The sequence below is a fragment of the Poromitra crassiceps genome (assembly GCF_964638095.1).
Source record: "Poromitra crassiceps genome assembly, chromosome: 1".
NCBI classification, from domain to species: domain Eukaryota; kingdom Metazoa; phylum Chordata; class Actinopteri; order Beryciformes; family Melamphaidae; genus Poromitra; species Poromitra crassiceps.
The window spans coordinates 36,709,760-36,736,030 of NC_139623.1; the positions used below are offsets into that span (position 1 = coordinate 36,709,760).

General features: G+C 42.0%; 1 protein-coding gene across 1 annotated transcript in view; it reads left to right on the forward strand.

Annotated features, from left to right (window-relative positions):
* Window positions 1-1,324: 1,324 nt before the first annotated feature.
* The window catches only part of LOC310782188 (focal adhesion kinase 1-like), a gene marked incomplete at its 5' end in the record, with an annotated part of 170,277 nt that continues 145,330 nt past the window's right edge, over window positions 1,325-26,271 (forward strand). Inside the window, one exon of the mRNA XM_083642875.1 lies at window positions 1,325-1,361. Coding sequence (XP_083499001.1) covers window positions 1,325-1,361 — 37 coding nt within the window. The remainder of the gene's footprint in view (window positions 1,362-26,271) is intronic.

The following is a 26,271-nucleotide window of genomic DNA, read 5'->3' on the forward strand; positions in this document are numbered from 1 at the left end:
TGATTTTGTAGTTGATATCTGGCATATGAGGCGATATCGGTCATTTTGACAACGCGAAGTAATTTGTATTCCAATCCTCACAGACAGACAGTGGTGCAGTGGCCGAAACGAACCACCCTCTCTCGCCTAGTTTATAGGTGCAAAGGTCCAAGCCAAGGAGGATTTCTCTGCTGCACATAAACGCTGTAGCAAAAGCAAAACGTTTTTTTTTTAAATAATGTCAATGATAAGCCAAAAACACTTAATTAGTGTTGCAAGCATTCAACCATTCTGAAACAAACGCGAGCATTCTTTAGCGTATTTCGTTCCTCTCAAATGTGTGGGTTGCCTGCCTGCTACCTTGTCAACCAAAATATTGTACAGTTGCTGTTGTAGTAGGCCCATTGAAATGTATGTATTAATAATTCGAAGGAGGCCTAGCTTTAGGACTACAGATGCGTTTAGTGTACTAACTACTCAGTAGGATTATATTGTACACTGTGTTGATTCTTGTAACGCTGGTTGAGTGCCCAGCGGCACTTTAGATGTGATTTGTCAGTGTTTTCTTCAGGGTTTCAGTGGACTCGGCTCCCCTTTCGTGTCTCATGGACATACCTGTTTTGTTGCCTGTACCCACGTTGTTTCCTGCTTTTATGTTGTCCTGATCAGATCCCTGCCAGACATCCAGGTCATACTGGCAGCAGTGGTTCTCAACTGGTGGGTCAGGACCCCAGAGTGTGGGCTCGGATATTCTGGAGAAACTTTGAATATTTGGTGACATCTTTCTCACCCCCTTTAAATAAAAACCCCAATAGAAACCCTAAATTGGGCACCATTTAGGTGTGCAAAGAGATGAATTGGAGCGATTGGAGAAGACCCCAATGCTTTATTTACTGCATTGTTTTCCTGTCTCTTCTTCTGTCTCTTACCCTCACCTGTCTGTTCTCCTTGCCTCCTGTCCATCACCTCCGCTGATCCGAAGAGGCCTGGATGAGGAAAGCAACATGGGAGATGTTAGCTGGAATCCTGGTTGATACACCTGTCTGCTTTCAGTTGTTAGGGGAAGATAAATAGATGAGAAAGAGAGGAGTGGATGGGACAGGAGGGGCGGGGAGAAGAGATGGGAAGTGGAGGAGAAAGGAGAGGTTAGGAGGAGAGAAGGGAGCAGCTGTTTTGAAATGGGACTCAGCCCCCAGGTGTGTCAGTCAGAGAGGGTCAGTGGGAGGGTGTTGTGCCTCTCCTATAGCTGTGACAGCATACAACTAGGAAGTGGAGAGGGCGAAAAGGAACGTGTACAGCCGTCCGTTTGAGCAGAGGTTTAAGCCTCTGTGTACCGACTGCCGATATGCAGTTCTGGGATTTCCTGGGCTGCACCAGCGGAGGTATGTGTGTGTAGTCTCATTGACAGCTTGGTGATGGGCTGTGACTGGACTTTGTGTATGGAATGGGCTGTGACTGGACTTTGTGTATGGGGCCGGGCGTGCTGTGCTACAGAGGTAGAGAGGGTCTGGCGGGCTGAGGGTTGGGAAGGAATTTGCGCTGCTCACCGCTGTACAAGCACTTGCATGTGAAAAGCTAGAGAGTGTGTCTACAGGTAGAGTGTGTGGCGCACAAACAAAGAAGCAGAAGTCTCTGATACAGCGCCACGCATGCTCTGTTTTGTTTTGGGAGCTTTGGATGGTCGGGCTCAGACATCAGAATTGACAACTGAATAAATGTGTGCAGAATGAAATGTTTGTTTATCTGTTACACTGAAAGCTTTTGAGGTGACTGGAGTCGCTAGCCTTGCTTGCTTCCATGCAGCAATGTGACTGTGCGCCGCTTGTCTATTTGTGGATTTCTTTTAACTTGCGCTACCTGCCATGTTTTGTTTCTGTGCTATGGTTGATACATTTTTAAAGGTGGGCTACAGCAACCACCACTGCTATTACTACTGTTATTACTGCTGCTGCTACTATTGCTACTATTACTGTCACAGCTATTCTGACTGACAATTACTCTCTACTATTGCTAGTTCCAGTGAAATACTGTCACACTTCATACATAGGCACACTGACTATGGCAACGAAGGCCAGAACAAATCTCAGCTGTAATTAAACAAGCTACTTCTCCACAGGCATCAGTTTGACAGTCAGCCGGTGAGAGGAGAGGAGAATAGAACTTGTTAGCCTTTCAGTGTTGTTTTGAGGTTCTGTGTGCCCTGACCAATTGCGCCTCAAACTCCTCCTGTGCCTCAAAGACCTATATTCACACAGGCACAAAAGGTCTGATTTGTGCTTGTGGCCCAAATCTGATCTTCTCATTGCTTTTCTGAACAGAGAGAAACCACATGGAATCTGATCCCCCTTTCAGGCAGTCATGACACGACCTTTGCCACAGAGGGTTAAAAATCAGATATCTGTTCCCATGTAAATGCTGAAAACAAAACCACAGCCTACAGCTATCAAACGTCACCTTTCTTGTGCACAGCAGGCCTACACTTGGGCCTAAAATTGACAACTGAGGACCGAGTGTGCTAGTTAACAAGTCCAAAAACAAATAAGAAAAAGTCTGGCAAATTGGCAATTGATACTTTAATTGAAATTCAAATCCTCGAATGCAAGTGGTGAACTGTTTGTGTGTTTTCAGTATCTTAAGAACAGAACAGTCAACCATGAATCCAGCTTTATTTTTTATTTTTTACAGGCCCATACATGAGTCTGTACTTGATAGTAAAATACAGATGGTGCTCCGACCAATGGAAACATGTGCGTGCGTGTGTGTGTGTGTGTGTGTGTGTGTGAGAGAGAGAGAGTGTCTGTCTGTCTAATAGTGGTGTGTGTGAAATGACACATACATAGCCCCTTCATCTATAAAGACAACAACATGATTCTCTCTTATGATCTTAGTTCAACTACGTTCTCTGGTGTCTCGTCTCAGTTGTGGTTGCTTTATTGCACTGTATTGAATTCCAGTACAGTTCTACCTCCACCCGCCCCCTGCCTCAGGCCATGTTCTCTGCTATGTGACTGATAGCTATAGCTCAGATACCTGATGGCTTGTCTCAGAGCCATACGGTACAATGCACCGTGGCAGATAGAGCTCATATTACCAAACTGATTTTTATAAGCTAAATGCATGTACATTTCAGGAGAGACACATGTCCTCATGATTTGAGTATAGAAGAGATTAAATAAACTCATTCTTGAGCAAATGTATGCCTGTGTGTTCAACAGCTGTTGCCCTATTTGTTGTTGCTTTAATCTTATTTGACCCACCTTTGTGTCTTGGAACTTGGAAAACACTGTTGTACAGTAGATTGTTTGGTGCGGGTCGCAAGCATGATGTGGGCTGTCATGTTTTAGGACAGTGCAGCACCAGGCTGTGAAGGTGAAGCCTGAACATCTGCTCCTGTTGTGGTGTTGCCAGTCATTCCCTATTTGCATCCATAGCTCACTGCTTTGCTTAGCTTTCCCTCAGTGAGTTAACACTTTGTTTTGCCGCGTACTGTGAGTAATATAGCTTTACAAAGCCAAGATCCCCCCCCCCCCCCAGCAGTTCAAGTTTCCATTTCCATTTAGGTGGTCTTTACCTTCTACATGGGTTTATGTTGGCTAAGTGACACTGTCCATTGGACTTCCCACTACTGGCCAACATCCCTGTATCATTGTTTCTGAATTTGAGTAAGGCATGTTAACTATCACCAGATAGTTTTGCACATGATCTCGCTCACTGATTGCACTTATTGTAGAACTGTATCTGAAAATGGCGGAGAAGTAGAGCTTTCATGTCAAATGACAGCAGCCAGCAGAAGAAAGTAGTAGTCAAACAAAAACATGAGCAGCATTGGATTATTTCTTGCTTTTGAGTGATGTTTACTCAAGAGGTTGTTTGGCAGAAAATCAAGTGCACCTGAGGTGCTCTGAAACTGGCTTCAGATATATTGACTCCAGGGGTGGACAGCTCTGAAACTGACTTCAGATATATATGACTCCAGGGCTGGGTAGCTCTGAAACTGAATTCAGATATATATGACTCCAGGGCTGAACAGCTCTGAAACTGGCTTCAGATATATATGACTCCAGGGCTGGGCAGCTCCAGATATATATTCAGATATATATGACTCCAGGGCTGGACAGCTCTGAAATTGGCTTCAGATATATACGACTCCAGCGCTGGACAGCTCTGATACTGGCTTCAGATATATATGACTCCAGGGCTGGGCAGCTCCAGATATATGTTCATATATATGACTCCAGGGCTGGGCAGCTCTGAAACTGGCTTCAGATATATACAGTATGACTCCAGGGCTGGACAGCTCTGAAACTGGCTTCAGATATATATGAATCCAGGGCTGGGTAGCTCTGAAACTGGCTTCAGATATACAGTATATGAATCCAGGGCTGGGCAGCTCTGAAACTGGCTTCAGATATATATGACTCCAAGGCTGGACAGCTCTGAAACTGCCTTCAGATATATATGAATCCAGGGCTGGGCAGCTCTGAAACTGGCTTCAGATATACAGTATATGACTCCAGGGCTGGACAGCTCTGAAACTGGCTTCAGATATATATGACTCCAGGGCTGGGTAGCTCTGAAACTGGCTTCAGATATACAGATCATTTCCAAAAAATTAGAATATCATGGAAAAGTGATTTTTTTCCCATAATTCCTTTCAAAAAGTGAAACTTTCATAGATTATAGATTCATTATTCATTTATTTGTTTCATTTTTCATAATTTTGGCCGACAGCTCCAGAAAAACTCCAAAACAGTATTTCAAGAAATTAGAATAGTGTGAAGAAAATCAGCAGTTACTTCTCAGTTATGACTGACTCCTGCCTCAGTCCACTCCCTCTGAATCTCTGCCAAATTTTTGAATCGTCTTTGCTTGGCAATCCGCTGAAGCCCACGGTGGTCCATGATATTTCCATGATATTCTAATTTTTTGGAAAGGATCTGTATAATGACTCCAGGGCTGGGCAGCTCCAGATATATATTCAGATATATATGACTCCAGGGGTGGACAGCTCTGATACTGGCTTCAGATATATATGACTCCAGGGCTGGGCAGCTCCAGATATATATGACTCCAGGGCTGGGCAGCTCCAGATATATATGACTCCAGGGCTGGGCAGCTGCAGATATATATGACTCCAGGGCTGGGCAGCTGCAGATATATATTCGGATATATGACTCCAGGGCTGGGCAGCTCCAGATATATATTCGGATATATGACTCCAGGGCTGGGCAGCTCCAGATATATATTCGGATATATGACTCCAGGGCTGGGCAGCTCCAGATATATATTCGGATATATGACTCCAGGGCTGGGCAGCTCCAGATATATATTCAGATATACAGTATATGACTCCAGGGCTGGGTTTGGATGATGAAGACCTTTTGTCCCTTGTTCGGTAGCCTCATAAACATTGTGTATCCTACAATCACGTTATCGGTTCATATGTTTTAACTAACAACTGACACTCTTATGTATGTAGAATATGTTGAAAACAATTCATTAGGGCTGTCAGCGTTAATGCGTTAATCGCGATGCGATTAAGGGCCGACCATAATGCTTTTTTTTTTTTTATCGCGTATGCCGCTATTTTGTCCCTTCGTCGCACCCGTACTTGTAGTCAAGCCAGTCGCAGCCGTTTCCTGTCTCCTGCCTGTGCAGGCATGGAAGAGAAGACAGCAATACGCTTCTAAATGGCTCGTTTTACTTAAAAAAAAACTCCCAAATGGCACAGTGGACAAGTCAACAGTAGTTTGCACCTTCTGTAAAACGGAATTAAAATATCACCTGACCGAAGTACATCGAGTTTGAGCTATCACCTAAATGCGAAGCATACCGGAGAAGCTAGCGTCGCCATAGCCTCAATGCGAGACTCATCAGTCATTCTTCCTTCAGAGTCTCGGATGCGCGGGTCCTCTAACCACTGGGAGGTCGGCTCCAATGGCTTTACGCAATATACACGTTATCCAGTGTTTCCCATACATAAAGGAATTTGTTGCGGGCCGCCACAATAATATTTTGACCGCCACAATAAGATGTTGACCAACATTTTTTTTTTTTTTTTTTTTTTTTTTTTTTACAGTGCACCTGAACGCAACATGCAAGATATCCACTGAATAAAGCTTAATTTATACTTATTAGAAAGTGTCGCTCAGCACATGGTCGCAGACGAAAAATAAAGTGTCGCTCATGGTGTTGCATTTATACTTCAGTGAACGTTCGCTTCTGTTTAACGGTCACGTCGTGACACTCGAACGCTATTAAATGCTGACAGCCAAGAGAAGAGAGGGAACGCACAGTGAAACCACATCGGAGGCAAGATGTAACGTACTTGACTGCAGCCGCATATAAACGACACACAACTCACCTCCTCTCTCTCTCTGGGAAATGCACAATGTTCTTTGTGATTTTCACAAAAGTCATAGATCAAGGACAGGCTGATAAAAATAGCGGAGACACGTTCATTCATTTCAATCGAGTGAAAACCAAAACAAGGAAGTCAAACGCATGCCGTCTATATAGCCAATCAGACTTGCGCGATACTATGACGTAGTCAGCGACACTAGACATTTCACTAGGTAGCAGACACTGCTCGCAGACACTTGAAAGTGTCGACTCAAGTCCTCATTTCTGTCGGCGACCGTTTCAAAAGTGTCGGCAGACGAAGCATAAATTGGGCTTAAGTGTCCAATAAATGTTCATGTCATTCTGGCCAATACTTCTGTTATAGCATTTCAGTCTGGAATATGGAATATCTTTCAATAATCTATGATTTAGCTGCTAAATTGTCAAATACCGCCATCTGCTCGCTACCCAGGCACTTATGTATGTACTTAACCTAACTAACTTAACCTAACTAACTATCCGGTGTGCACAACACTGTCAGCCTAAACTCCGGCTGACACCCCAAAAACCTACAATCCGCTACAGAAAAATGTATATTGTTTGTTTATTAACTGGCCCCTCGCCTTCTATCATTTCACGAAAGTGGCAAAGCAAGTTGAGTATCCCTGACCTATAGGGAGAAATTTAGTTTGTCATTGTAAACCCACAGCACAGTAATGATGACATGTTCTTCATAGATCTAGACTTTTAATTTTCCTCTTAAGCTTTCTCAAAGTACACCAAATTCATGCATTTTACTTTAAAATGTTTAAAAAAATCTCGCGGGGGGGCATACCGCCGCACCCCCCTAGGGGGTCTGAGGCCCCCCACCACAAATTCTCAAAATCCTGTGGGAAACACTGCGTTATCAATACACACCGTTTCCAATACCGAGCCATTATTCACATGGAAGTGCCAAAGTTTTTAGCTCAGACACAGCCTTTTTCGGCTGTGTCATTTTGAGTTTAGACTGCTTCACAGCGCCACCGCCGGAAATATCGGTTCTGGAGCGTGTACTGCACTATTTACAATTGTGCATTTATTTTCTATTCAATATATATTTTGTAGACATTGTTACCTCCTGCTCCTGTCTACATTGTACTTCTATTGAATTGAAAATAAATCTAAAATTCAAGATCACAAAGTACATTTATTTGCATTCATTTGATTCCCAATCACAACACACTGGTAAGAATTATGAATATCTAATTAAAAATGCTTTGAAATGCAAAAATAATGTCATTTTAAACATGCGATACAAAGATGCGATTAATCGCGATTAACTACAGTTAATCGCAAGATTAATCGCGATTAAGAAAATTTATCGTTTGACAGCCCTATAATTAATACATCTGAAATCGTATTGCAAAACCTGAAGCAATATGGATGTCCACAGGAAAATATTTTTTTCCCCTCAGTTCCTGAAAGAGTTTTGGGGCAGGCAAGGTTTCTGTGGGAGCTGCGGAGGCTTGGTTTAATATATTTTGAGAATGTCTGAATGTTAACTGCGGTGCGGTCAGTCACGGTGTGCACTGACTACACACTGGGTCAGAGTCATGGTGTGCACTGACTACACACTGTCAGAGTCACGGTGTGCACTGACTATACACCAGTGGTGGCTGGTGAGCTTGGAGACAGGGGAGGAAGCTAGTGCGGCGACCGAAGGCTTTTTTTTTTTTTCACGTGTGCGCGCGCATGTGTGTGTGTGTATTTGCCATGTTTCCCATGCTGTCAAGCCTCTTAGCTTTCCACCCAGTGAGGAGCATTGCATTAGCACCCAGTGAGAGGACTACAGGACGGAACAGCACCTGGCACCTGAGGCGGTCCCAGGGAAAATATGACGTGTGCTCTGCTGCTGATACTCTCACCCACAAGCAGTTTTTGCCCAAAACGCCCAAATCTCATTTTAAATTAGCATTAGGATTAGACTGTTGTGATGTCATTATTCAGTTTTAAAAATAAAACGAAAAACGCGCTCAACTCAACTGAACAAATAACTGGGTGCTGAATCCACAATGAATGTCAAGATAAAAAGAGAAGAGGATCGCACTCCAAGTTAACTTTTTTATTATTGCCTGCAGCAAACGTTTCGGGCTTTCAACCCTTCATCAGTGCAGTAGCAAACAAATCAGAAACACACAGGTGGCTATATCATGGCAGCACTGGCTCAGGTGTGGTGATTGTCACCTCATTAACATAATTGATACGTAATTGCCTACAATGCAATCTTCACTCCAAACAAGATTTGACAAGAGGATACAGTCAATCAAAAAACCAAAATAACCAAAATAACCAAAAAAACCACCCACACAGAAAAAGCATCACAGAAAACAGGTAAATACTATCTCCTCATTCATCCCATTTGGAATGAGGGTGCCAAGGGAGTGAATATATTGGCACTCCTTCTGTAAGAGAAGTCTATCTCGATTTCCACCTCTAGATGGCGCCTCCACCACCTCCAAGCCCATATAATGTAAATCACTGGTGCTATGATTATAACTGTTGAAGTGCCTAGCCACTGCTGATTTCTCATCATGATTACGGATGTTACATTTGTGTTCACATATTCTCGTTTTGAGTTCCCTTTTGGTCTTACCAACATACAATAAATTGCATGGACATTTTAGCAGATAAATCACAAACTTAGACCTACATGTAATCCTTCCTTTAACCTTAAACTCCACCCCTGTGACAGGATGGGTGAAAGTGTTGCCCTTCAACATATTGTAACAGTGGACACAGTTGTGGCATGGGAAATTACCGCTAGGGATCCGAGACATGAAATGTATGGGCTTTTTAGATGGACCTAAATCTGTTTTCACCAAAAAGTTTCTTAAATTACGGTTTCTCTTGTAGAAAAATCTAGGTGGAGTTACAAAAGCACTGGCAATACCAGGATCGCTATCTAAAATGTGCCAGTATCTATTGACCACTTGTTTCACAGCGCTAGAAATGGGGCTAAAGGTAGACACCATGGCAGGCCCCTGAGTAGAGCTATCTCTGAAACTGGGTCTTAAAAGATCAGACCGTGGTACCTGGCGTACCCTATCTAAATGTTCATCGAGCAGATTGTCCTTGTACCCTCTGTTCTTGAAGCTGTCTAAAAGCTCTATGGCATGAGACTCAAACGTCTCCTCAGAGTCACAGATCCGCTTGATCCTCAGTAACTGGCTATACGGAAGACTTTTCTTAAGAGCAGGAGAATGGTAACTGTTGTAATGTAGGAACGTATTTCTATCAGTTTCTTTTTTGTAAATTTCAGTGTGTAAAACTGTACCTTCTTTTTTAACCAAAACATCTAAGAAAGAGATACGCTCCAAGTCATAACACAAAGTGAACTTTATAGATTCCATCTTAGAATTCATATGAGTATGAAAAGCTTTTAAATCATCCTCTGTCCCAGACCAAATGAAAAATAAATCATCGATATATCTCCAATAACAAGTCAAAAACTGAGAAAAAGGGTTATTATTATAGACAAAATCCAATTCAAATTTTCCCATAAACAAATTAGCATAATTGGGAGCTACCGGAGATCCCATGGCCGAGCCCCTCAATTGGAGATAATACTTTTCTTGAAACTTAAAATAGTTCTTAGTCAAAACTTCATTCATTAAGGAAACCAAAAAGTCAGTAGAGGGATGCAAATCATCTCGTAGATCCAAAAAGTGTTTCAAAGCTTCTAAACCAGCTGAGTGAGGAATCGATGGATATAGGCTCGAAACGTCCATAGAGCATAAATAATCTGTAGCATTGAGCTGGCAGTCTTTAAGCTTATTCAAAAAACTTGTAGTGTCTTTAAGATGTGAAGGTAAAGCGTACACCAAATCCTTGATGTGAGAATCGATGAATTGTGAGAGTGGCTCGGTGAGTGATCCAATCCCAGCTACAATAGGACGACCGGGAGGATTTAACAAGTCCTTGTGAATTTTAGGCAGGCTATATATGATGGCCCTAACGGGGTTATCTACAGTCATATATTTGTATTCACTCTCACAAATTTCACCATCCTGTACAGCTCTTTTCAAAACACTCCTAATGTCATTACCAAATTTGGGAGTAGGATCAGAATTCAAAGGCATATAAACATCTTTATCACATAGTTGTCTCTCCAGTTCACAAATATAAGCAGTCTTGTCTTGCACCACTATGGCGCCACCTTTGATTGACTGTATCCTCTTGTCAAATCTTGTTTGGAGTGAAGATTGCATTGTAGGCAATTACGTATCAATTATGTTAATGAGGTGACAATCACCACACCTGAGCCAGTGCTGCCATGATATAGCCACCTGTGTGTTTCTGATTTGTTTGCTACTGCACTGATGAAGGGTTGAAAGCCCGAAACGTTTGCTGCAGGCAATAATAAAAAAGTTAACTTGGAGTGCGATCCTCTTCTCTTTTTATCTTATTATTCAGTTTTAACCATCAATAATTGTTCCTTTTCTCATTATTTCATTTCTCAGAGTAAATACTGTATATTTATTTCGAGATTTTTGTCAATTATTTGTGCTGTTATGGTTATAATTAGCCTAGTTACTCACTTCTACACTATCTTAGATTGTGTTACTTATGGATGGCATGGAATTATAGTGAAAATAGATTATCCCCCCTTTTTGTTGGGGACCCCACTTTGAAAACCACTGGCTTAGGCTAGAACTGTTGCGAGAAGGTTTCAGGATTTATCTCTATGCATTAGGCTGTGATTACTATTTATATAAATCTATTTATTCACATAGATTCATGATATATTATGGTATACAGCCTACCTGTGACATCAATGTTTTGATTCATCCTATGATGTCTCACACTCAGGTGTGCTTTCACAAGACATGCAGGTGTTGTCCATTCAATCAGCTAACCTGTCTTTATAATGGCTGTCTTGCACTGTTTGTATGATACTTGACAAAGTCTATGGCCGAAACTGTTGTCAAATAGCGTTAAATTACACTTAATTGCATCTGGAACGAGAGTGTGTCTTCATGTGCACAGTGCTGCACTACTCATTTAGTTATCAACTTTGGAGCGTTATTTACCCCCCCTTCCCGACATCCTAGGTTGACATGCTTCATCCCAATCGATTCCTTATTTCTTCTACTTTCATATGATATAAAGATCACCACTCAAGCTTTAAAATTGAGCCCGCTGTCAGCTATCGATTTACAGGCCAAATTCAGTTAAAAAATGTGTGAATTTAAGCTTCGCGGGTTTTAGTATAAGAAACAGGATGAAACTTCAATACGACAAAAATAGCGCTGCTCGGTGAACCATTTCCACGCCGAATTTAATAGAAGGTTCGGATAACTTGAAATCAATTGACTTACTTGAATATCCGTGCTGTCTGTAGGGGAAACGCTGCAGTCGAGACGTTGCAAATATTCCAGTTTTCTGACATTGCAAAAAGCCCGTATCGCGCAGCTCAAGTCTCCCCGCAACTCGAAACTCGTTTTGGTGGTAATCCAATATCAACGACTGTCTGGCTTGGGAACACTTACTGATTGATAAAAAAGTAAATAAAAATAAGAGGGAAATATGATATGCTGCTACTGTCTCAGTAAATCCTTCCTGTCAGGTCAAGCAGTGGATTTCACCTCCTTGATTCAGCGTGACCACAGACCAGGCAGTGGAACAACGTTGCCGATTTTCAGACGTATTCAGCATTGGACAATACAGAATGTCAATCAATGTCAAGCAATCGATCTATCAAACAACAACCAATTAGGGTTTCACCTGGTTTCACGGGCTAAGGGAGAGCTCCCCTCCTCCTCAATCTGATTCGTTGGAAAACACATCACTCTCACTGTTTTCTGTGAATTGCAAGTCTTTTTCAACCAATCTTATTTTTTCATTAGATAAATTACCAAATAAATCAAGCCCACAGGGCGGGTGTTTTTTTAATCCCCTCCCCCATGCTGGGACCAGGGCCAGAGTGACTCGTCTGCATGGAGCTATATAATGAATGAAAAAATGAGCGTCTGCACATAAGAAAAAACACATTTGATTGATATTTTATTATAAAAAAAAATATGAAAAATGAAAAATATAAAAATATTTTTTTTTTTTTTTTTTTAATATATATATTTTTTATATAAAATCCCCAATCTAATAGAGGAGGACCATCCTCCTATGCCTCACTGGAAAAACCTCCTCTGCTATACACACTGGGACAGAGTCATGGTGTGCACTAGGGCATTCACGACTAGTGAATTTTACTAGTCGACTAGTCGTCCCTAAAGGTAGTCGACTAGTCGACTAACCGTTTTTAATTTATTTTTAATTAATTTTTTTTTTTTTTTTTTTTTTTTTTTTTTTTTTTTTAATCTTTAAGAAAGAACATGAGGTATTTACACGACATACATGAAATATCATATCCCATATCCCCCACAAAGAACATCAAAACACAACAAAACAAAACAAGAAAACTGCATAAGATACACAATAATCCAAGAACAAACAAGACTATTGGACAAACAACCAAACAAAAACAATGCATTCAGCTCCTATCCTGATAAGCCTAATGACACTGGGGTAAAAAGTTCTTAAAGTCAAACTCTGTATGTGGTTGCCATATTTTGGGGATGTCTAAGAATCTGCCTTTGCTCTTGTAGTAAATGTTATCCAACGTATGGTAGCTTGAGAGTTCATTCCACCAGTGAACTACAGCTGGGGGATTGGATGCTTTCCAATTTAAAGCTATGCATTTCCTAGCTGCCAACAGGGCAAGATCTATGTATTTACTTTGAATGCATTGTTTTTGTTTGGTTGTTTGTCCAATAGTCTTGTTTGTTCTTGGATTATTGTGTATCTTATGCAGTTTTCTTGTTTTGTTTTGTTGTGTTTTGGTGTTCTTTGTGGGGGATATGGGATATGATAGTCCATGTATGTTCTTTCTTAAAGATATAAAAAAAAATTTTTTTTTTTTTTTGCTAAAACGACTAGTCGACTACTAAGCACAGTGTCGACTAGTGGTTTTACTAGTCGACTAGTCGACTAGTCTGTGAATGCCCTAGTGTGCACTGACTACACACTGGGGTCAGAGTTAGGGGTGGGACAAAATATCGATACTCACGGTATCGCGATATTTCCACTTGCGATACGTTATCGATACACTGGCACCAAGTATCGATATGTTTATTATAAAAAAAAAAACAAAAAAAAAATTCAACTCGTCATTGGCAGTCAACCGTTGGATTTTTTTTGACGAGTCAACTCGTCATTGGCAGTGAACGTGTTAAAAAGCCTTCGTTGAGTAAAACATTGTCAGTTTGAAAAGTGAAACTGTAAATCTGTGTGGATTTTTTAGGAAGGGAGTGAGAGAGAGAGAGCAAGAGAGGGGGGGGGGAGGAATGAGAGGGGGATTGCACACAGTAGTCTTATCTGGTAAAACCATTGACTTTCATGTAAAATGGAAGTATGTCAGTGTATGAGAACAGCATTGATGTCTAACAACTTGGGCGCTCAACATCAAATAAGTATAGTGATGGCCAGCTGAGCTGACTATTTTTTGCATCACGTGATTGATCAGATTCAATTATGATATTAATAACATTGTTTACTTTACATGGACAAACTAATCTTCCCTCTGAAAAAAATAAAAATCTGAGTTGAGGTAGCCTAAGCCTACTATTTAGGAAATCATACCCATTTTTTCGATAAACCCTAACCTGACATATTAGTCTATAATTAGGTTGGCAGTGGCACTATGAAAATCATTTGGACTATATCATTGCCAGTCACTTAAGAAACATGTCAGCAGCTGAATCTCTTATCACCACGGCAACACCACCGGTGATAAGAGAGGCAGGAATTCACCTCAGCTAACTGTCAGCCTGACACAGAGACAATACACTCCAGACAGATCAGCTGACTGTCAGCCTGACACAGAGACAATACACTCCAGACAGATCAGCTGACTGTCAGCCTGACATAGAGACAATACACTCCAGACAGATCAGCTGACTGTCAGCCTGACACAGAGACAATACACTCCAGACAGATCAGCTGACTGTCAGCCTGACATAGAGACAATACACTCCAGACAGATCAGCTGACTGTCAGCCTGACATAGAGACAATACACTCCAGACAGATCAGCTGACTGTCAGCCTGACACAGAGACAATACACTCCAGACAGATCAGCTGACTGTCAGCCTGACATAGAGACAATACTCTCCAGACAGATCAGCTGACTGTCAGCCTGACATAGAGACAATACACTCCAGACAGATCAGCTGACTGTCAGCCTGACATAGAGACAATACACTCCAGACAGATCAGCTGACCGTCAGCCTGACATAGAGACAATACACTCCAGACATATCAGCTGACTGTCAGCCTGACATAGAGACAATACACTCCAGACAGATCAGCTGACTGTCAACCTGACACAGAGACAATACACTCCAGACAGATCAGCTGACTGTCAGCCTGACATAGAGACAATACACTCCAGACAGATCAGCTGACTGTCAACCTGACACAGAGACAATACACTCCAGACAGATCAGCTGACTGTCAGCCTGACATAGAGACAATACACTCCAGACAGATCAGCTGACTGTCAGCCTGACACAGAGACAACACACTCCAGACAGATCAGCTGACTGTCAGCCTGACACAGAGACAACACACTCCAGACAGATCAGCTGACTGTCAGCCTGACAGACACAATACACTCCAGACAGATCAGCTGACTGTCAGCCTGACAGACACAATACACTCCAGACAGATCAGCTGACTGTCAGCCTGACATAGAGACAATACACTCCAGACAGATCAGCTGACTGTCAGCCTGACATAGAGACAATACACTCCAGACAGATCAGCTGACTGTCAGCCTGACATAGAGACAATACACTCCAGACAGATCAGCTGACTGTCAGCCTGACATAGAGACAATACACTCCAGACAGATCAGCTGACTGTCAGCCTGACATAGAGACAATACACTCCAGACAGATCAGCTGACTGTCAGCCTGACACAGAGACAATACACTCCAGACAGATCAGCTGACTGTCAGCCTGACATAGAGACAATACACTCCAGACAGATCAGCTGACTGTCAGCCTGACACAGAGACAATACACTCCAGACAGATCAGCTGACTGTCAGCCTGACACAGAGACAATACACTCCAGACAGATCAGCTGACTGTCAGCCTGACACAGAGACAATACACTCCAGACAGATCAGCTGACTGTCAGCCTGACATAGAGACAATACACTCCAGACAGATCAGCTGACTGTCAGCCTGACATAGAGACAATACACTCCAGACAGATCAGCTGACTGTCAGCCTGACACAGAGACAACACACTCCAGACAGATCAGCTGACTGTCAGCCTGACACAGAGACAATACACTCCAGACAGATCAGCTGACTGTCAGCCTGACATAGAGACAATACACTCCAGACAGATCAGCTGACTGTCAGCCTGACACAGAGACAATACACTCCACACAGATCAGCTGACTGTCAGCCTGACATAGAGACAATACACTCCACACAGATCGCATAACACAACACAACAATACTCAGCTTTGGCAACTTTGAGTGGAAAATCAGCACTACATTTTGACAAGTGGAAATATTACAATTGAACTCTGATTGGTTGCCAGAGACTAACAGGGCTACTGAAGACTTCTGCTATCTTAGCTGCTTACAATACAATCTCAGGTTCTCTCTCTCTCTCGCCTTTATTTTATTTTATTTTATTAATTTTTTATTTATTATGGATCCGGGTTGTCCGTCCGTACGTCCGTCCGTCCGTCCGTACGAGGTTCGTTAACCAGGAATGCCTCGACGGAATTTCATCAAATTTGCCTTAAACATCCACTTAGACTCAAGGATGATCCGATTAGATTTTGGTGGTCAAAGCTCAAAGGTCAAGGTCACTGTGACCTCTCGAACACCATTTTCAACCTTGTTAACGCGATATCTCAGGAATGCCTTGACGGAATTTCATCAAATTTGCCTCAAACATCGACTTGGACTCAAGGATGATCTGATTAGATTTTGGTGGTCAAAGCTCAAAGGTCAAGGTCACTGTGACCTCTCGAACACCATTTTCAACCTTGTTAACGTGATATCTCAGGAATGCCTTGACGGAATTTCATCAAATTTGCCTCAAACATCGACTTGGACTCAAGGATGATCTGATTAGATTTTGGTGGTCAAAGGTCAAAGGTCAAGGCCACTGTGACCTCTCAAACACCATTTTCAAGCTTGTTAACGCGATATCTCAGGAATGCCTTGGCGGAATTTAATCAAATTTGCCTCAAACATCGACTTGGACTCAAGGATGAACTGATTAGATGTTGGTGGTCAAAGGTCAAGGTCACTGTGACCTCTCGAACGCCATTTTCAAGCTTGTTAACGCGATATCTCAGGAATGCCTTGACGGAATTTCATCAAATTTGCCTCAAACATCGACTTGGACTCAAGGATGAACTGATTCGATTTTGGTGGTCAAAGGTCAAGGTTACTGTGACCTCTCGAACGCCATTTTCAAGATTGTTAACGCGATATCTCAGGAATGCCTTGATGGAATTTCATCAAATCTGTCTCAAACATCGACTTGTACTCAAGCATGAACTGATTAGATTTTGGTGGTCAAAGGTCAAGGTCACTGTGACCTCTCAAACACCATTTTCAAGCTTGTTAACACGATATCTCAGGAATGCCTTGACGGAATTTCATCAAATTTGTCTCAAACATCGACTTGGACTCAAGGATGAAATGATTACATTTTGGTGGTCAAACTTCAAGGTCACTATGACCTCATGAACGCCATTCCCAAGTTCGCTAACGCAATATCTCAAGAACGGCTTGACTTGGACGCAAGGATGAACTGATTCCATTTTGGTTATCAAAGGTCAAAGGTCAAGGTCACAGAGTGGGATTTCTTCCAATTTGCCTCAAATGGCGATTTGGACTGTAGAATGAACTAATGCCGGAGGCATAAGTCCGCGTTGCGATCGTTCTAGTTATTTTTGTTTTTTGTTTTGCTAGTGTGTATGGGACCTTCCTCTGCCTGTCCCTCTCTCTCGCTAGTCTGCAGTACTCCCATTACTACAACTCCACTCTCATAAGCAGCAGGACCGCTACATTATTAATGCTCTATTTCCCTCTCTTATATTCTAGTCTGTTCTGTTCTGGTCTATTCCTTATGTCTTCTATTCTATTCTATTCTATTCTAGGGGGCGTGGTCCCGTGGCCACAGTGAGCGTGTCCTTCAGTATATTCAAACATAACTACACCTGAACCAATGACTCAAAGGGATGTTCATTTTAAATGTCAGAAGGATTAAAATGTATAGAATCTGATTTAGAATAACATGACTCTAACTCTGATAACTCTGATAATTTGTTATGAATATTATCAAGATCATGATCAGTTACAAATACATAAAATAGATTGATTGGCTGTGTGGATGATATGAAGCACAGTGGCTGTGTTTACCAGGCATTTTTGCAAGTCCAAGTCAAGTCTCTCAAGTCTTCGAGCAAGAGTCCAAGTCAAGCCACAGTTATTTGAGCTATAGTCCAAGTCAAGTATTTGGTCACAAGTTCAAGTCAGGTCTCAAGTCTTTAAGCTAGAGTCCAAGTCAGGTCTCAAGTATTTGAGCTATAGTCCAAGTCAAGTCTCAAGTCTTTGGTCACAAGTCCAAGTCAAGTCTTAAGTCTCTTGTCCGATGTCAGCAGATGGGAAGGCATCCAGCAGACGATAGAACTATCATCCAGTCTGCTTAGAACACAGCATAGCTAAAACTAAGGAATTCAAAGCATGTACATAATATTATCTTAACTCCTTTATCTATTAGCATAGAATATTAGAATTGATTAGTTGACATTATTATTGGTAGACCTTTCCTTATTAATACACACAAAAATAAAGATTGTTCACATAGCAGGGCTCGACATTAACGGATGCCCCGGGCAACAACAAAAGAATGGCAACCATTTCTTGGCCTTTGGTTGCCACAGTGGCAACCATGTTTTAACATGCAAAAACATATGGACAGCAGCAAACAGCAAAATATACACCAAATAAATATGTTTTAATACTTGTGAGTGACATACATGTGGAACGATGTTACTAATTACCAGTCGGAACCTACATGCTGCACGTGCAGTGTGTTTAACGAGTAGCCTACTCAGACAGGTGGGTGCTCACTCGCACACAATCACACCGGCTGCAAGACGAGCCGTGAAGATGTCAAATCAGATGAAGTCTGGCTGGGTCAAAGCCCCGACTAATAATGCTACCCTGCGTCAGCATCAACATCACAAATCGAGTTTCAAGATGATAATTCAAGGGAGACCCGCCTGCACAGAAACAAAAGACGAGGGAATTCGTCAAGTCATGGGACGATGGGAGTGGTGAAATACCCCGGCGGCGTCTTTGAACGGGACGGAAAACGACTGCCAAGCATGAAGCCTACAACATACACCTCGACCAGGACATCCTTAAAAAAATGCTTTACCACCGCGTAATATGTGCTGAGAAATGAGGAACGCTTTACATCCCTGCCTCGTCTGCTGCTGGAGCGATCAAATAAAGAATGGATCAGATCAGGCATGCAAGAGGTAGGCCTACGTCTGCTCTAACGTTATTCATTAATTTGAGAAAAGAGTTTTTAGTTTTGCCCCTCACTTGTATATTCCTCTACTAGTTCCCTTGCCTGTCACATACGATACGGGGTGAGAGAGAGAGAGGGATTGCGGCGGGGACAGGGCGGCGGGCCGAGGCCGCTTTTGGGCCTTTTGGGGCCCGCAACATCCTAGAGTGGGGGCCCCAAACCACTGTCGTCATAGTATCCCTGAATGAACATGAATGAGAGGCATAGGCTACTTCATTATCAATAACACTTTTAATTAATAAATTAAGCACAATATGAACAATAACTTAAAAAATATATGAAAATGAAAGTTCACAAATATTAGTTAAACAAATCCTTTCAGTGTAAATGCATTATCAAAACAAAAAATAACTAAGATTTGTTTAGAAAACGAAATTACACAAATGTATTATTATTATTATCATTATTATCATTATTACTACTACTACACCCGGTGCGCACACTGAATAGGCCTATTATACTATATACTATTATACATACTTTTCCTGTCACATTGTCATTATTAAGCCGGCTTATGACTGCATAGTATCTTAATTACTCAAAATATAAGGCGACTAAAAATGGCAACCATATTTTTTATTCTGGCAACCAAAAGCTCCTGCCAGGTTGCCACTCCGGCAACCACTTTTAAAAGTTAACGTCGAGCCCTGCATAGCCAAGCTTACAACACTTGTTTTTACCCCAAATCCCAAGATGACATCATCAAATCTGTCAAGTCCACTTTTGTCCTGACCTACAGTCCACAACCCAAATATAATAAGTTTACTGTCATAGTCATTTAAGAAGCCAGAATGAGATAATTAGATATCCCCCCTTAGTCTAAAACGATTACCGTAATCAATAAAAAAATAAAATGAAATAATAATAATAATAATATAAATTTTCTGACGATCGATTAATCGTTGCAGCTCTATTCCCTTATTCTGAAAGGCTGATCAGTTGAAAGGCTCCTCAGAAGATTGTGTTGTTGTTGTCTTGGTGTCAGAATGGAGTTGTGCAATTCCATTAGCAGCATAGTGTCAACTGTAGCATAGCTTCTGTGCTTTACAGCCACAGGCAGGTTTTCTACTGTGAGTGAGACGGAAAGAAAAGACTAAGTGCCAGAAGAGGGAGGGAGGGAGGGAGGGAGGAGATCTCAGCAGTGTGTAGTCTACTGTGTGTGTGTTTGTGTGTGTGTGTGTGTGTGTGTGTGTGTGTGTGTGTGTGTGTGTGTGTACCCTAGTGAGAGATGTGTCGTGTTATAACAGACTCTAGTGGAGTCTTATTTGTGGATGTGAAAGATTAAAGTTGGATATAAAACCAGGTCATTTCTGTTGACACTAGAAAAATACCTCTTTGGCTAGAAACCAGGAAAACCAAATATGGATCGTGATGAGCTTATTTTAATTATTTTGCTGTATTTTGTAGTGATGTGCTTATTCTAAGTCTTTTGCTTCCTGTTTTGTGATAGTGATGTGCTTATTCTAAGTCTTTTGCTTCCTGTTTTGTGATAGTGATGTGCTTATTCTAAGTCTTTTGCTTTCTGTTTTGTGATAGTGATGTGCTTATTCTAAGTCTTTTGCTTTCTGTTTTGTGATAGTGATGTGCTTATTCTAAGTCTTTTGCTTCCTGTTTTGTGATAGTGATGTGCTTATTCTAAGTCTTTTGCTTCCTGTTTTGTGATAGTGATGTGCTTATTCTAAGTCTTTTGCTTTCTGTTTTGTGATAGTGATGTGCTTATTCTAAGTCTTTTGCTTTCTGTTTTGTGATAGTGATGTGCTTATTCTAAGTCTTTTGCTTCCTGTTTTGTGATAGTGATGTGCTTATTCTAAGTCTTTTGCTTCCTGTTTTGTGATAGTGATGTGCTTATTCTAAGTCTTTTGCTTTCTGTTTTGTGATAGTGATGTGCTTATTCTAAGTCTTTTGCTTTCTGTTTTGTGATAGTGATGTGCTTATTCTAAGTCTTTTGCTTTCTGTTTTGTGATAGTGATGTGCTTATTCTAAGTCTTTTGCTTTCTGTTTTGTGATAGTGATGTGCTTATTCTAAGTCTTTTGCTTCCTGTTTTGTGATAGTGATGAGCTCATTTTAATTATTTTGCTTGCTGTATTGTGATAGTGATGTGCTTATTTTAATTTGATTGTGGGATATTTGAATAAAAGTGCTGGAAAGAAAAGACATTGCACAACATTCACAGCTCAGATTGACGGATGTATTGAGCATCATGCACTCATGTTTTTGTCACTGGCCAGGCCATTGGAAATAGGAGTATGCTCTAACGTGGCCGGTGTAGTTAAATAAAGCTTAGGCTAAATAAAGAATGAATCAATAAAATGTTGACAAAGCTGCTTCAGCATGTCTACTTGTTGTCACATGGACCATATCCTGTGTTTGGACAATGTATTTACTTGTTTGTTTCAGTATATTCCCTTCCCATTGTGGTAATAACGAATGTTGTTGTTGTAGATACTCCTGACATTAATTTAAGCTGGTGAGGTTTAGGGCTTCTCCTGTTAGGTTTATTCTGTATGTTTCACATCTAATTCAGTTTAAACAATTACTTTTGTTTTGTCTCCGTTGTCGAGTCGTTATCAGGTTTTTGTCAGACTCTCCACTGACTAGACACTTTAAAAAAAGTCAGACTCCCTTGTCCATCCTTGTTCCTTGTCCCTTGTAGGGATGCAGCGGTTTCCGGTTTGAAGGTATACCACGGTTTGAAAAAGTCACGGTATCAAAACCACTAAGATTTGCTGTCATACCTTCCCCACAAAACAGCTGTTTCCCCAAAACAAAGTGCCCAGGTCGCTTGCAGAGTGCAGCTTACGCGGCCCCTCTCCCTGGCTGCATGCCTACCTAGACTAGAGCACAGTAGAGAGGAGCTGTCCCTGACTGTATTTACAACTGTGTGTGTGATAATGGCTGATGCAGGAGAATGCAAGGACCCCCCTGAACTTTCCCCCCATCTAAAAAGACGACGTCGGCTGTATGGGAATATTTCGGCTATTGTAAAAACACAGAAAACACATAAAGGTCCGCAATACCGCGATACCGTGGTATTTTTGTCCAAGGTTATCATACCATCAAAAACTCATACCGCTGCATCCCTAGTCCCTTGTCAAACTTACTGGCTGGGGGCCAGAACCGGACCGGCCAGAGGATCCAATCCGGCCCACAGGATGTTTGCAAAGTGTGAAAATTGCACTGAGAAGTCCTTCAATCCAATGTGATGCACATGTGAAGCTAAAGGGCTCATTATACTCGAGCAAGGCTCCGAGAGGCGGAGCTCCGTGAGTCACGTGCGGGCCTCGCGCTGGGGCAGATGCTTTTATACTCAGAAGTGATCAGCCAAGTGATCAGCATTTACATTGTACAATGGTAATAGTGAGAACAGCCCGTGAAAAGTCGCAATGAAACGCTATTATGTGCAGTACTGAGTGCGCTTTCACTCTCAAACGACCGTATATCAGCACATGAATGTATCACCAAACTTGTTTTTACTAATAGCCGTTTCAGTTCTCAGCCCTGATAGCCTAATCTGTGCTGCTTTTAATCTCTCTCAACCATGCTCTCAACACAACACATTTACTTGGTGAAATGACTAAAAACGAACAGTTGCAAATCAAAGTTTAGCCTACCACATGGGTCAAGAAATGTGGTGAAAGTGAAAACACAGCTCAGTGTTCAGGGCTCAGTGGCTCGAAAGCGTCCATGTGTGGAGAGAAGCCGTGCGGACGTCGCGCTCCTAGAAAAATCTTCAGGTACGTGGTGGGCGGGGCCTACGGGGGTCACGCACAACACATTGACGTCATTTGACGCTCGCACCCCTCGCTCCTCCCCCGCACCCTTCGCGGCACAGCGAGTATAAAACAAGCTTTAGGCAGGTTTCAGGAGCATAAGAGATAATGTGAAAACGTGTTCTTAAATGTACATGTAATGATCCTTTACACTAAAAGAAACTGGAACATGTGCAGGTGTTGTTATTTATAGGTTATTATGCATTGATTTTCTTTGTCTGGCCCACTTGAGACCAAATTGGGTCGCATGCGGCTCGTGAACTAAAATGAGTTTGACACCTCTGACTAGCAGCTGTTGTTGTTGTTGTCTCATATAAGCAGATGAGGGAAAAGGCATTTTGTGCTGTTAGTAACAGTGATAGAGAATGATTTAGATCCGTTTCTATACATTGACCAACTTTTCATTTTGTGGCAGGCCCCGTGCTCATATTGTGGCAGTGCGGCACAGCTGAGCCTATATGGAAAACACTGCAGTGACCTTCTTTGTTGCCTCTTGCTGGAAGCATTGCCAAGCTTGCACAGAGAGAGATGACCTTCATCACTACTAGTGTAACTAGTAGGGCTGTCCTCTAAAAGTCGAATAGTCGAAAAACATCAGTCGAGAGACCCGTGAGTCGACGGAGATTCCTCAAGTCGAGCAGTCGTTTTTCCCCCATTTAAATTCCAATCTTAATTTCATTTCATTTATTCTTGTTTAGATTTATTTAGGCCGATCAGTCTTTGAGAAATAGGCTAAATAACTGTATAGCCTATCCCTAGGCATTAGAGATGTCATTTAAAAGCAGCCGCAATGTCTTATTTTACACTATTTCATTTGTTTATCCATGTAGGCTACATGTTTTAATGTATAAAATGTGAAATAAAAAAGTATGCTTTAAGAGCTTAATTTAAAAAATAAATAGATGTCTCCTGCCTGTTTCATTATTCAGACAAATCCATTATCCAATAGCCCGACGTCAGCAATTCAAATCCTGCATGATCATATACACTCTTATTGCTCAAAATATGTCCCCATCACTCTGTTGCATTGACTGTTGATATGGTTGAAATAATTACTGAAGATATTCTATATATATATATTTTTTTTATAGAATAGTCGAATATTTGTATTGGACAGTCGAATTCGATTCGACTGGCAGAATTCGAGGAGTCGAGGACAGCCCTAGTAACTAGGGTTACTTGCCAACATTCCATCCCAGCAATACGGGACTGTCAGACCAACCCCCCCACATCCCCCCCCCCCCCCCCCCCCCCCCCCCGCGGCGGGGGGTATGATTTTTTTTTTTTTACATTAAACTCTAAAAAATGTGTTATGTTATTCCCTTTACAGTGTTTATTTTCTGTTGTCATTACTAGCTGTTATTGCCATTTCCCTTGATAGAGAAACATTTCACATAATATTGAAAGGTTTGAAAATGCGTGATTTGAATCTGGTCTTTCAATTGTGACTTTGAAAATAATCACACACCAAAGAAGATGGCATAACTGCTGTAAATTGTAGTGCACATACATGTACAGACAGATTTGATAAGATAATACTTTGGGTGTGTTATTATGTGGTCCATGGACAAAAATGAGTTTATCACGCCCGCATCGCCGTCTCCATCTCTTTCATGCTCATGTCGTGTGCTCATTTTTCCACATGAGTGATTGTGGCACACCACACGCTGCCAGAGAATATAGCCGCGCCCACCTGAGAGTCTCACACACACACACACACACACACACACACTCTGACATGCTCTCGTGTGCTGCGGCACGCCGGCACCCCCAGGGTCCTAGCGCCCTTCGTGTTATCTCATACAGCACACAAACACACAGGCAAGCAGACAGACAGGTCACAATATATATGCCTCTTCCCTTAAACCCGGGACAAGTGGCGTCCCGTACGGGACACGTCTCTTTTGACCCAAATAGGGGATGTCCCGGCTAATACGGGACTGTTGGCAACCCTACTAGTAACTAGTGTCAGAGAGAGTGAGAGAGACAATAATGGTGCTTGCAGCCAAGGTTTTTGGACAAAATGCTACCCAGGAACAAATAAATTGTTTGATTAGAGGAAATTATGTGAATTGGCAGAACACACTCTGAGCAGGAGTGAATCCGATCAAGTGAAATATAGGAGTCATCCTCATAACTTCATAACCTAATAACTTCATAACCTACACATCTTTATGGCAGTCTTTGTCTGTGTAAAACAATTTGGCAATAGTCTTGGCATCCATATTAGCACCCCAGTCCTGCTCCATCCCACGGCTGTTGTTGTCGTCTTTAGAATGTTGGACATTTCATATTGCTAATTCTTATGTAATCCAGCATGATGAGAGAGAGAGAGAGAGAGAGAGAGAGAGAAACAAAGGGGGTAGAGAGGAGCTGAAATGTGACTGAGGGGACAGACTTTAGAGGTGAATGAGGCCAGTGGTTGAAGCTCCTACAGCATGACAGAGCAGCCATATTCTGCAGAGTCATGATTCCTGCCTTGCTGTAGCTGTTTGGAATGTAGCCCATATTAAAAGCTCCTGATTCATCAGAGCTGCTGCAGGCTCACTGGGTGCTCTGTCCCGATAAACATATAGCCTAACGCCCCCTAGATAAACATATAGCCTAACGTCCCCTAGATAAACATATAGCCTAACATCCCCTAGATAAACATATAGCCTACCCCCCCTATAAACATATAGCCTAACACCCCCTAGATAAACATATAGCCTAACCCCCCCTAGATAAACATATAGGGGCTCTATTTTCCCACAGGCCTTAGACGCAGAAACTGTCGTTAAACGCAAAAAAACGCGCCTTGCGCCTGCCTCGGGAAGATAGCATCATGGTTTTAGGCCCCGAAATGCGCTTTACGCCGAAGAAGCGTGGCACAGTGCCAGAATAGGCCAGAATGGGCGTTTCGGACTTAAATACCGGCCTAACAATATCTTCCCCCCTGGCGTTAATTTAGCGCTTTGCGCTTTTGAAAACCAGGCCTTATTCAGTGCGCCGCGGATATTCCTCTGCATATTTACGCACAGGTCTCCTCTGCCGATGTCACACTCTCTCCCCCTCTCTCTCTCTCTCTCACTCCCTCTCTCTCGCGCTCAGACAGGCACAAAGACAGATGAAAAATAAGTTGTTATACCGTACGTAGTATAACAACATGCCAGTTTTTTATAACATGACAGTTTTGAGCCCGTGACATTCAGAGGCTGTTGCATCATCCTACCTGTGCAGTGGGGGAGAAGAAAAGGCGAGAGAAAATGAGATCATTCTGCCCAAACAAATGTTCACTGCCTGGCTTCCCTACCAAAGCCACAAATGTGAAATCTCCCAGCATGCATTGGGCTAATACATTTCGATAATAAATAGCAACCAAATGAGCCTAAATAGATAGAAAGGTAGATAGAAATAATGTGTAATGTTAACACAACATGCAATTGTGGAACATTTCAATATTGGACAAAATAAAATCTCGAAATCAAAACACAACCCTATGTGAAACATATATGTCATCCT